The 13,576-nt window shown below is 44.1% G+C and overlaps 1 protein-coding gene across 5 annotated transcripts in view; it reads left to right on the plus strand.

Annotated features, from left to right (window-relative positions):
- DZIP1 (DAZ interacting zinc finger protein 1) overlaps window positions 1-13,576 on the plus strand; it is a 585,021-nt gene that overhangs the window by 429,903 nt on the left and 141,542 nt on the right. For all 5 annotated transcript variants that reach the window (XM_033947541.1, XM_033947540.1, XM_033947539.1 and 2 more), the window contains one exon: window positions 4,356-4,404. In XM_033947541.1, the coding sequence (XP_033803432.1) occupies window positions 4,356-4,404 (49 nt within the window). The remainder of the gene's footprint in view (window positions 1-4,355; window positions 4,405-13,576) is intronic.

The raw sequence follows: 13,576 nt of genomic DNA on the forward strand, positions 1-13,576 counted from the left end.
ATTTCAACAGCAATGTAATTTGCTCAGTGGCACTTATGCTGTTTTATTTATTGTTATAAATACAAGTAAGAAAAGAAAAGATGATCACTTAAATTGGTAAGGGTGGTGATAGACTTATATGACTGTCACTATCACTATCTTCTGCAATGGAAAAGAGCAAACAGTTTGAATGGAAAAGACAATTACATTAAAAAAAATATGAATGGGGAACACATACCACTCTCTACTGTGAGGCCTTTGAACCTCTTCATTATGGGAGATGAAGGATGGCATTTGGGGAGAGGGATTTTATAGCAATCATATATGTTCATTTAAAAAGATTCATCCCCCTCTATTACTTCAGGAGACCTGTTTCCCTGTTTTACTAATGGTGGGTGGTTTATCATTATTACAAAATACAGCAATCACATTGTTAGGTCATGAAAGAAAAGATGATCACATAACACCTCTCTACATCCCATCTAACTTATACTTAACTGGGTAATTTGGATTAATGTTACTGATCTATTAAAAAGCTCTGAAACAAGATAAGCCTTCTAACTTGTAGCTTTACAAATTCTACCTAGTTCTGCAAAGGGAGCTGTGTTGCTATCTCTGGGCATGCCAAAGCCATGTAAACTTAACACTTATGTTTGCAAAGGTTTTGATGGGAATGATGGAATAGATTTAACCACGCAATAGTTCAAGCATCATGAATAGATAGTGGTAACATAATAGGCCACAGCAAATGAGAATGATGTGATCCACTTGGCCTATACACAGTGATGGCAGATAAGGACCACAGTGTGCATTTGTTCTGTACACAGTTATGGCTCCCTTTCAACAAACTGTATATTAAAATGTGATTTTAAAAGTATCATAGACATGATGTCAGATTTTCCTGATAACATCCCATGCCTCCTTATTTGGCCACTTGATTGTCTGTGCAAATCCTGATGATTTGATTGTGCAGATACTGCTGGATGTGGCATTAAGGAGAGCTGGCATGTAGAGTCCTGCCTTTGAACCGGAGACGCAGGTCTGTCCTGCTACTGGAGGAGAGCTGGCATTTAGTGGTGTTTCAGCGGCTTGTATCCTTCTGCACCACAAGAGCCTGTATGGGGCAGAAAGAACAGTTGTGAGAGCTAAGAAGCACAAGACTTGGACCGGGAGAGGAGAAGCAGAAGCAAAGGAAGATAGAAACCTTCAAAATCCTTAAGGGCATAGAGAGAGTAAATAAGGACAGATTCTTCAAACTGAGGGGAGCCACAAGCACTAGGGGTCACTCGGAGAAATTGAAAGTTGACAGGTTTAGAACAAATGCTAGAAAATTCTTTTTTACGCAGAGGGTGGTGGACACATGGAACGCGCTTCCGGAGGAAGTGATAGGCCAGAACTCTGTACAGGGGTTCAAGAAGGGTTTGGATAGGTTCCTGGAGGATAAAGGGATAGAGGGGTACAGATAGAACTTGAGGTAGGTTATAAAAGTGGTCAGAAACCACTTCACAGGTCGCAGACCTGATGGGCCGCCGCGGGAGCGGACCGTTGGGCGAGATGGACCTCGGTCTGACCCAGTGGAGGCAACTTCTTATGTTCTTATGGGCACTCACAGGTGGATTGGAGTCCTGCCTTTGGACTGAAGACATTAACTATTTTTTCTGCAGCCCTCCAAGTACCCTATTTTTCTCTGTGGCCCTTGCAGTTAACATTTAACATCTTTCTTTTCTCAAACCTGACACATTTCAATCACTATACGTAAAATATAATCATTTTCCCTACCTTTGTTGTCTAGTGACTTTATTTTTCTATGCTTTTAACTATGTTTCCTGGGCATCCTGCATATTTCTCCTCTGGTTCACTTTCCCTCCCCCAAACAACATCATCTCTCCCTCCATGAATCTGACTTTTCACTCTCTGCCCTCTCCCCCTTCCCCAGAGTGTAACATTTCTCATTCCCTCTTTTCTGTCCTCCCCCATCCATCTCACCCTATCCATGAGTCCAACGCTTTCTCCCTCCTGCACGCTTTCTCTCTCTGTACTTGCCTCTTCCCTTGAGTGGCATCCCTCTTCCCACCCCCCAAACCCAACATACTTTCTCCCCAAGCACCGTCTCATGTTCAGCAATACGCAATTTCCCCTGTCCAACATCCGCTAGCTTTAATTTAGCTATAGCCGCAGTTTCATCACGCAGTTGGCCGGCCGAGCAAAGGCTACTTGATGAAAACGTGGCTAAAGCTAGCTGCCGCTGCTCGTCTGGGGGTGGGGAGAAGGCAGGATCTCAGCAGCATCGGCGATTGGGGCAGAAGGCAGGAAATCAGCTGACGGCGACAAGGCAGGTGAGATTATGTGGGTGTACGGATGGTGAAAGTTTTAATTACGCATGCGCGTTCAGCGTTTTATTATTATAGATAAATATACCTCCAGTCGCGCTTTTACACAGCGCACTATTGTTGCTACACTCGTTTATCTTGTGATTTTCTAGCGCACATCTTACATAGCTTTAAAAACATTAAGCCACGTTCAAAAGTAAGGTAATGTTAATATGAACTTAACTGCAAATGAAGAAGTTTGGAAGTAGCGTCGCTTTCACCAGGGGCGAGTCAAATCCACGCAAGATAAATACCTGTTACAGAGACCAGACCTTTACCTGTAACAGAGTCAGGCAGTGAAAGAAGGGCGTGCTGTTCTCAGCACATATAAAAGGAGCCAACGTAACCATAGTAACGAAAATGTATTCATGTGACTCATATTCTCAGCACAAAGAGGCTAGGTAACCATAGTGATAAAAATGCACTTACAAAACGCGGTCACGTATGACAATGACGTTCCTTACATCCTTACGTGAACGTCTTGTGCGTGATTCTGTTGTTAAAATTTCCTCTGCTTGTGCGCATGTGTTGTAGTTCACTGCACGCAAATGTCCTATACTAAGTTGTCAGTGCAATTGTTGCTGCACTCAATTGTCATGAGCGCAATTGTCTTGTGCTGAGTTGTCATGCACGCAATTGTTGCGGTGAGTTGTCATGCATGCAGTTGTCACGCTGAGTTATCATGCATGCAATTGTTGTTGCGCTAAAATGTCTGGGCGCAATTGTCAGCGCACATTTGCCTTGCGCACATTTGACTTGCCACCATTCCGGACTATCTAGCATCTTTATTCCATATTCACCATCAAGGGTTCTCTGATCATTATTAAACAACAGACTAGTGATTCCTCATCCCTCAAAAACAAAATGGGAGAGAATTAGAAATTCAGCATTCATTGCTATTGCGTCAGCCTTATGGAACTCATTGCCAACTAGTTTATGCTTGGAATCTTCATATACTTGTTTTCATGTACTTCTGAAGACTTATCTCTTTGAACTCACTTTCTCTTAACTGTAAATTTAGTAGAGAATGCAATTTTACAGTGATAGACAATGAATGGTTTTCTGTATGAAAGTAGTGTACTATCCTATTTTTAATGGCGTTCTTTTTTATTTTTATTATTTTAATTTATTGTAAACCACCTTGAATTTTGCTGCAACTAAGGCGGTATATTAAGTTTAATAAACGATAACAATAAATCCCTGGTGTCTAGTGGCAACCCCTATTCCTAATCCCTTCCCTATAGCCCCAGATCCCTTATAGGGCACAAAGAGGCAGAAGTGATACCTACTCACTCCTGCCTCTGGTGCCAATATTTTGGAAAATGGCAGTGCCTGACCCCATATGAGGCATCCTAGGATGCACTAATTGGCATCATTCTTGCAAATAAGTTATATAAAGAACTGAGGTGGTCTTGCATTACGACACAGCAAGGGATATGGTACATATGCACAGTCCAGCTCAGAACATTTAGGGGTCCTTTTATTAAGGCGCGGTAGGGGTTTAACGCACAGAATACCATGCGTTAAACCGCCTGCCGCGCTAGTCGCTAACGCCTCCATTGACCAGGCATTAGTTTTTTTGCTTGCTGCAGGGGTTAGTGCATGAAGAAATGTCCGACGCGCTAACCCTGCTAGCAAGACTTGATAAAAGGACCCCTTAGAGTTCCAAAGTTAAGGGAAGCTTTGTGAGGACTTCCATTCTGCTTTCTATAGAACACTTGCTACAGGTAAGTAACTTGGTGTTTTTGTCCTTTTAAAATTAGTAGGCCTATATTTACCAGAATAAATATTCCAATATCAGATTTGATTTGGAGGCTGTTAACTTTTACAGAAAATGTAGAATTTAGACTTCTCTATTATATATCTAGCCACACTGTCAAATTATTAATTAGAAAGAAAAGGTTTTTTTACATTGCTGCTTTTCACTATATATATGCAACTGCAGTTGGTTCCAATTGTATCTATATTTTGTTAAAATATTAATGCTTTATTTTACTGATTTTTCAGATGACAGAACTTTCTATAAAACAGTTAGAAAGTGTCAGACGATACACTGGTAAGCAAAATTTAACTGTCTTGTTTTATTTATCACTCAGCCAAATATATTTTGGGGATCCGGTATACCTATCCATTTTTCTAGTGACCAAGAGAACTACTTCTTTGGTTTCTGATAGAGGGAGGTGGTAGTTAGTGAAGAGTAAAAAGAAAAAAAAATATCTAATTTTATTTCTGTCTCACATGCATGTATGATTGAAATTTTGCCTTAATTTTTTTACCTATGCTTTTTTGTACTGGACCCTCCTTATTGTGGACTAATGCAGAACTAATCTGATGTAATTCTGTTTAAATTCATATTTCTTATCCCTGTTACAGAATATGTAAGAGCTAGGGGAATATAATTTTTCTTTTAGATTATTTTATAATTATCTATATCTGGCTGAAGTATGATTTTAAAATCTCCCAAAATAAGACTTTGCAAACCAGTTTGACTGATAAGACCCTCAACTTTCAAGAAAAAAATTTTCTTGAGGGCTATTTGGCACATAGAGTTATGCCATATTAAACTCTTCATCCCCTAGAATAGTCTGTATATTTTCCTGCCTGTTCCATAACAACTTGTTTGATATCAGGCTATAAGTCCTTAATAAAAATGATTCCTACACTCTCCTTTTTTTCATTCTGGTAGTTGGATGGAAACATAGAAGCATGACGGCAGATAAAGGCCAAATGGCTCATCTAGTCTGCCCATCCACAGTAACCATTATTTCTTTCTTTCTCTGAGAGATCCCTGCCTATCCCAGGCCCTCTTGAATTCAAACACAGTCTGTGTTTCCACCACCTCTTCCGGGAGACTGTTCACACATCTACCATCCTTTCTGTAAAAAAGTATTTCTTCAGATTACTCCAAAGCCTATCACCTATAAACTTCATCCTATGCCCTCTCATTGCAGAGTTTCCATTCAAATGAAAGAGACTCAACTCATGCACATTTATATTATATAGGTATTTAAACGTCTCTATTATATCCCCCTCTCCCTTCTTTTCTCCAAAGTATACAGATTGAGATCTTTAAGTCTGTTCCCATATGCCTTATCACGAAGACCACACACCATTTTAGTAGCCTTCCTCTGGACTGACTCCATCCTTTTTATATCTTTTTGACGGTGCGGCCTCCAGAATTGTACACAATATTCTAAATGAGGTCTCACTAGTGTCTGTATAGAGAGGCATCAATACTTCTTTTTTCCTACTGGCCATATTTCTCCCTATGCAACCTAGCATCCCACTAGCGGGCCGCAGCCATCTGACAGCCGGGCAATGAGAGATCGCCTTGTGCAACATCTATCCATCCCTTTTTCCCAGACTGCACAGCAGAACCCAGCCGACCGCGAGGCCAACATACCTCTGTTTTGAAAAGTGGAAGCGGCAGCAGCACTGAACAGGCTGCTTTGCTGCCTTTCCTCTGCCGTCGCATCACTGATAACATCATCAGTGATGCAGCAGCAGAGGGAAGGCCCTGGTGTGGCCGCTGCTGCTTTTCAGAACGGAGGTATGTCGGCCTCACGGTTGGAGGGTCATTGGGGTTCTGCTGCATGTGGGGGATGGGAGGGAGAGATGGAAAGGTGCTGCGCAGGGAGATGGGTTGGCAGGGTCCTTGGGATTCTGCTGCACGTGGGGGATGGGAGGGAGAGATGGAAAGGTGCTGCGCAGGGAGATGGGTTGGCATGGTCATCGGAGTTCTGCTGCATGGGGATGGGAGGGGGAGATAGAAAGGTGCTGCGCAGGGAGAGGGGATGGCGGGGTCCTGCTGCACGTGGGGGATGGAAAAGAGAGATGGAAAGGTGCTGCACAAGGGGAAGGGTTAGCGGGGTCCTGCTGCATGGGAGGTATGGGAGGAAGAGATAGAAAAATGCCTGATGATGTCATCAGTGATGCAGCGGCAGAGGGAAGGCCCCAGTGGGGAAGGCAGCGAAGCAGCGGAGAGTGTGGCACAGTGGTTAAAGCTACAGCCTCAGCACCCTGAGGTTGTGGGTTCAAACCCACGCTGCTCTTTGAGACCCTGGGCAAGTCACTTAATCCCCCCATTGCCCCAGGTACATTAGATAGATTGTGAGCCCACCGGGACAGACAGGGAAACATGCTTGAGTACCTGAATAAATTTATGTAAACCGTTCTGCGCTCCCCTGGGAGAACGGTATGGAAAATTGAATAAATAAAATAAAATGTTCAGTGCTACCACTGCTGCTGTTTGGAATAGAGGTATGTCGGCCTCGTGGTGGGAGGGTCAGCAGGGTTCTTCTGTGCAGGATGGAAAGATGTTGCACAAGGGGATCTCTCATGGCCCAGCATGTCACTGTCTTCCATCAGCCCTAGATGGGATCGTCTGGTTGCAGGAAAACAAGCTCAGGGCTCCCACTGATTCTGTATTATGGTAAGTGGTATAATTTTTATTATGATATTATAACTTAATAATAATAGAAATGTAATGTATATTGTGTATAAAACAGCCCTACGAACCCACCTTGAATCATCCCCCCCCCCCCTTTTACCGGTCCCTGGAAAAATTTGCTTCTATAAAAGCGGTCCTTGGTGTCAAAAAGGTTGGGGACCACTGCCTTATAGGACCCTCTACCCTGGACTGAGGTAGCCAACAGCAACTTGAGCTGGTGGCTCTACCCATAGTCTCTAGCAAAAGGGATTCCACTTCAGATTGATCCCTAGGTCACACTGACAATGGATGCCAGCCTGTTCAGCTGGGGAGCGCACTGCAGTGGTTGTCTGGTGCAAGGGAAATGGACACCATCCCATGGAAGTGGTTGATAAACAGGCTAGAACTGAGAGTGGTCCTCCTGGCTCTGCAAAACCTACATTCGGTGCTGGAAGGCAGTGATAAGAGTATTCTCAGACAATGATACAGCAGTGGTCTATGTCAACTGGCAAGGAGGCACCAGAAGCACATCGTTCTAACTTGTGAAACTACGGTTTGCTTGGGCAGAAAAGCACCTTCTGGCCATCATGGTAGCACTCATAGCTGGAGTGGACAATGTACAAGCAGACTACCTCAGCAGACAGGTGTTGGACCCAGGAGAGTTGTTGTTGACCCTGTGGGCATTCCATGTCATTGTAGGACGTTGGGGGCATCCAACGTTCGATCTGATAGCAATAGCACGCAACATGAAGGCGACTTGGGTTTTTAGCTGAAAATACAAGAACATTTCCTCCATGGCACCTGGTAGGTCTGGTGGTCCGTCACATTGCATCTCACCCAGGAATGGTGATCCTTGTTGCCCCAGATTAGCCCAGGCATTCTTGATAGTATGCTCACAAGTGGATGAATATCTCTGGCTCCAGGTGTATCCGGACTTGCTCACACAGGGGCCAATTGCTTTAGAAGATCCAGGTTGCTTCAGTCTTATGGCATGGCTCTGGAGCGCACAGCATTAGCCAAGAAAGGATATTCAGAAGTGGTAATTACCACCCTACTGAAAGCCAAGAAACCATCCACTTTTTCAGCATATACTCAGCGCTGGGGTAATAACGAAAATCTGGAGCCCAACAAAGCCCCAGTATTGTCAATACTGGCCTTTCTTCAAGAAGGCCTGGACAAGGGATTAGCAGTGGCATCCTTTAAGGTGCAGATGGCAGGCCTGACTTGCTTCTATGGGTGTCAAACTGAGGCCCAGAGGCCAAATTTGGCCCGCAGAGTAATTAAATTTGGCCTGCGAATTGGCCCGCCGTTCCTACCCTTCCTCTATCCCGGCTTCCCAGTCTCTTCTTCAAAGCAGCTTGCATAGGATTGCCGGTTGGCTGCAGCGTTCCTAGCAGGCTACTGTCTGCCTCCTGAGCACATTCCTTCTGCCGCGGTCTTGTACATCAGAGGAGGAGGGGAGGGACCATGGCAGAGGGAACGTGCTGCGGAGGCAAACAGCAGCCTGTTAGGAACACTATAGCCGACCGGTGATCCTATGCAAGCTGCTTTGAAGGTGAGACTGGGAAGCCGAAGGAAAACATGCAGGCCTGTGGAGGGGTGTGTGTGCGGGCCCTGTTGTAGAAGTACAGACTGGAACAAAGTTGCATGGCACCCCCAGGAAGCGAATAGAGACCTGTACTCCTACTAGCAAGGGACCAGTGGGGTATGAGACTGATTTTTAAAAAGAGAGAGCAAGCCTGTTTAAGACTTTGAAAAAAACAATGAGCAATATCAAAAATAGTGCTAAGCCACCTTGATAGTCCAGGGAGCACCAAGCCATGGTTAGGTGGGCAGGAGCATACCAGCCAGGGCAGGCCTACCACATGGTTAGGCAGTTCCCTTTTCCCAGTTTGCAATGGATGTTTCTTTGGTTAGAAATGGTGCAGGGAGATGTGGAGGAGACTAATTTAAGGGCTGCCAGTCCTGATTGAGCAACCCTCAGTACTTCCATCCTGAGGAACTTAGCCCTGGTGTAGAAGTACACGGAGGGAGGGGTCCAAACAGACGTGCATATGCCGGACTGAGGGTGGGGGGGAATAAATAATGGGTCTAAAAACATAGGAGAGGGAGAGAGATGGTGGACAATGGGATGGAGGGAGGGAAGGAACAGAAAGGGAGAGAAGTTGAACACAAGGTATGGTATGGAGGGGGGCTAGAGATACTGGATAGGAGGGTAGTTGGGAAGAGAAAGGGAGAGATGGTGGACCCTGGGGTAGTGGAGGAGGGAGAGATGCTGGATGAAAGGGTAGTTGAGATGGTGGATCTGGGGATGGTGAGGTCCATCGCTGCGGGGATGGAGACAAAAAAAAGGAAAGATACCAGACCTCCAAGGGAGGGAAGGGAAACAGAAGGGGAGGACAGAGATGGAAGATGGATGGTTAGCACGGAGAAAGAAGAAAATGACAAATGGGCAGGAGACCCTAGCAAGCAAGTTATTAGAAGACAACCAGAGCCTGGGACCAACATGATTTGAATAATGACCAGATAACAAAAGGTAGAAAAAATCATTTTATTTTCTGTTTTGTGATTACAATATGTCAGATTTGAAATGTGTGTCCTGCCAAAGCTGGTGTTAGACAGCAAGCGTGAACTAGGACCTAAAAGAGAGGAAAAGTCTTTTTTATTTATTTTGTTTACATCACAGCACCGGTGTGGAGTTGGAGAGGTTGTAACCCTATACTTCTACTAAGGAGTCCTTTTATTAAGGTGTACATTTAGCACACGCTAAATCGGTTAGCGTACCTTAATAAAAAGACCCCTAAGTATCTTAATAAAAAATTTGGCCCACGACTTAGCCTATGTTTTAGATTTTGGCCCCTTATGTGATTGAGTTTGACACCTCTGCTTTAGAGGCTGAGAGAAGCAAGTTTTCTACTTTGTACAGGTCAAAGTTTGCAGCTTTAGGTATAGGTGTCAACTCTGTGGCTGATATTGTTTTGGGATAGAGTCCATTTTCTAAGCATCTGTTTACTAGGTTTGTTAGCATAGCAGAAAGTTAGGGTGCATGAGTTAACAGACTGGCTGAACATATATTTATGTAATACTGCTTTTGGATATTCTCTTCAACCAGTTTAAGATCTCTTGTGTGTATACTGGGGTGAATTTTTGACCAGCATCTGTCAACTGGGATCCCTTCATTCTCTGTATCTGTATTTGGTTGGGTGAAGATCTGTTATCTTCTGGGTCGTATGTGAATGATGTCCTCACAATTCAGATTTTTTCTTGATGGTGATATGCTAGATTGTCTGCATCTGATTGCGGTGATGTTGGTCCTTCTGTTACATCTTTTGTGGAGATCAGTGAGTTGTAGATTCTAAAGAGACATTTGGAGGAATTTTTAGATTGAGTAATCAGGTTATCGTAGTATGAATTTTTTTTGCTTCGGTTATTGCTAATTTGTATTCATTTTTTTCCTCTAGTTAATGTAGGGTTCAAGTCTTTGCTCTTTTCTCCAGATTCTCTTTTCTCTTCTTACTTCTTTTCTCATGGCCTTTAGCTGTTCTGTGAACCATGGATTATTTTGCTGTTTCATTTTTCTTGTTTTTATATACCCAATTCTATCTAGAACTGTATTTGCTAGATTTTGCCAGACTAATTCCTTCGTCTACTTCTTCATTCATTGACTCTAGTTTTTCATTCATTTCCATCCAGAATTCTTCTGTTGGTATTTTACCACATTTTATAATATGTTTTGTTTCTTTTGCTGTTTGTATCATTGTTTTGAGTATTTTTAGGAAGAAGTTCAAGAGATGATGATCTGACCAGATAACTGGTCTATTTGCTGAGTGTGAAACAAAATCTAGACAGTATCTACCTTTATGAGTAGGGGTACTGTAGGAAAGTGGTGAGTTTTTATTTACTGTCTATCAAGGTTATCTAAGCGGTTTTACAGTCAGGTAGTCAAGCATTTTCCCTATCTGTCCCGGTGGGCTCACGATCTATCTAATGCAGGGGTGCCCAACACGTCGATCGCGATCGACCAGTAGCTCAGGAAGGCAACGCGAGTCGATCGCGGAGCCCATCCCGGGCTCCGTGATAGACTCGTGTTGCCGTCCTGATCTACCTCCTCTCCAGTGTTCTTTCTAGGGCCTTTTAGTTGGGCAGTCCGCCCAGCTGTCATCTGCTGCTGCCGCCGCTGCTGAACATTTAAAAAAAACAAAAAAAAACCGGCTTGGAGATTTCAGCCCGTAGCAAACTTATGCTCCGTGGCTTTAACGTGTGCGTGCCGGCTTCCCTTCTCTTCCCTCCGAAACCGGAAGTTATGTCCGGGGGGGGGGGGAGAGAAGGTAAGCCGGCACGCACATGTTGAGAGCCCTGAAGCAAGCGTTCGCTATGGGCTAAGGCGGGAGACAGATTAGTAAAGCATTTGATCTTCTTGCTGCCGGGTCCTGCCTACTTTCTGTTTCCGCGAAGGCAGGACCCGGCAGCATTTCCCCCAGTAGGTCGATCGCGATCTTGGGCCGATCAGCCTTCCTCTCCCTGACGGCAGAATTGACGTCGGGGAGAGGAATGCTGGTCGGCCGAAGCAGAGAGAGCTTGGGGCGGGTCGGCTTTCGGGCCTGTTATTGGTGGCGGTTTGGGGCCTGTTATTGGTGGCAGTTTGGGGCCTGGTCCCCAATGGCAGTGGCAGTGGCTTGGGGGAGGGCAGGGAGAAAGAAAGAAAAAGGGCAGGCAGGGAGACAGAAGGAAAGAAGAGAAACAGAAAAAAAAGAAAGGGAGGCAGAGAGAAAGAAAGGGCAGGGAGAGAGGAAGGAAAAGTTGGGGGAGGGAACGAGGTCTGGAGGAGAGGAAGCATACAGGCTAAAAGAAGGGAAGAAAGATTGGATGTACAGTCAGAAGAAGAAAGTGCAACCAGAGACTCATGAAATCACCAAACAAGGTAGGAAAAATTATTTTATTTTAAATTTAGTGATCAAAATGTGTCTGAATTTATATCTGCTGTCTATATTTTACACCAAGGTCCCCTTTTACTAAACTGCAATAGAGTTTTTTAGCGCAGGGAGCCTATGAGCGTCGAGAGCAGCGCTGGGCATTCAGCGCAGCTCCCTGCGCTCCAAAAACTGCTATCGTGGTTTAGTAAAAAGGGAGGGGGGTATATTTGTCTATTTTTGTATGGTTGTTACTGAGGTGATAGTGTATAGAGTCATCTGCTTTGACCTCTTTGAAAAACCCTGGAATAGGAATGATAATTAACATTTTCTATGCGTACAGTGTGCGTTGTGTTTTTTTTTTTATTTTATTGTTGGTAGATCATTTTGACTTGGTCATTTTAAAAGTAGCTCGCAAGCCCAAAAAGTGTGGGCACCCCTGATCTAATGTATTTGGGGCTATAGAGGACTAAGTCAGTGTTCTTCAACCTTTTTATACCTATGGTCCGGCGGAAATAAAATAATTATTTTGTGGACCGGCAAACTACTAAGACTGAAATTTAAAAAAACATCTCCACCCTGTCCTCGTGAGCTCATTCCCCACAATCCATTTGATCCCATATGCACAAGCCTCAAATAGTTATGATTTTATATTGAACGTATTTTATTAAAGTATAAAAAGAAACAATATTCTGTACAATTGTCATTTTATAAATACAAATAATACAGGGCAAGGATCAACAAAACTACAGGCCGGTGAGCCTCACTTCAGTTGTTGGAAAAATAATGGAAGTGTTGCTAAAAGAAAGGATAGTGTATTTCCTTGAATCTAATGGGTTACAGGATCCGAGGCAACATGGCTTTACAAAAGGTAAATCGTGCCAAACGAACCTGATTGAATTTTTTGATTGGGTGACCAGAGAGCTGGATCGAGGACATATGCTAGATGTAATTTACTTGGATTTCAGCAAAGCCTTTGATACAGTTCCTCATAGGAGGCTGTTGAACAAACTTGAAGGGCTGAAGTTAGGACCCAAAGTGGTGAACTGGGTCAGAAACTGGCTGTCGGACAGACGCCAGAGGGTGGTGGTTAATGGAAGTCGCTCGAAGGAAGGAAAGGTGACTAGTGGAGTCCCTCAGGGTTCGGTGCTGGGGCCAATCCTGTTCAATATGTATGTGAGTGACATTGCTGAAGGGTTAGAAGGAAAAGTGTGCCTTTTTGCAGATGATACCAAGATTTGTAACAGAGCAGACACCGAAGAGGGAGTGGAAAATATGAAAAAGAATCTGCAAAAGTTAGAGGAATGGTCTAATGCCTGGCAACTAAAATTCAATGCAAAGAAATGCAGAGTAATGCATTTGGGGATTAATAATAGGAAGGAACCGTATATGCTGGGAGGAGAGAAGCTAATATGCACGGACGGGGAGAGGGACCTTGGGGTGATAGTGTCCGAAGATCTAAAGGCGAAAAAACAGTGTGACAAGGCAATGGCTGCTGCCAGAAGGATTCTGGGCTGTATAAAGAGAGGCGTAGTCAGTAGAAGGAAGAAGGTGTTGATGCCCCTGTACAGGTCATTGGTGAGGCCCCACTTGGAGTATTGTGTTCAGTTTTGGAGACCGTATCTGGCGAAAGACGTAAGAAGACTTGAGGCGGTCCAGAGGAGGGCGACGAAAATGATAGGAGGCTTGCGCCAGAAGACGTATGAGGAGAGACTGGAAGCCCTGAATATGTATACCCTAGAGGAAAGGAGAGACAGGGGAGATATGATTCAGACGTTCAAATACTTAAAGGGTATTAATGTAGAACAAAATCTTTTCCAGAGAAAGGAAAATGGTAAAACCAGAGGACATAATTTGAGGTTGAGGGGTGGTAGATTCAGGGGCAATGT

Source organism: Geotrypetes seraphini, chromosome 6 (assembly GCF_902459505.1).
Source record: "Geotrypetes seraphini chromosome 6, aGeoSer1.1, whole genome shotgun sequence".
In the NCBI taxonomy this organism is placed as follows: Eukaryota; Metazoa; Chordata; class Amphibia; order Gymnophiona; family Dermophiidae; genus Geotrypetes; species Geotrypetes seraphini.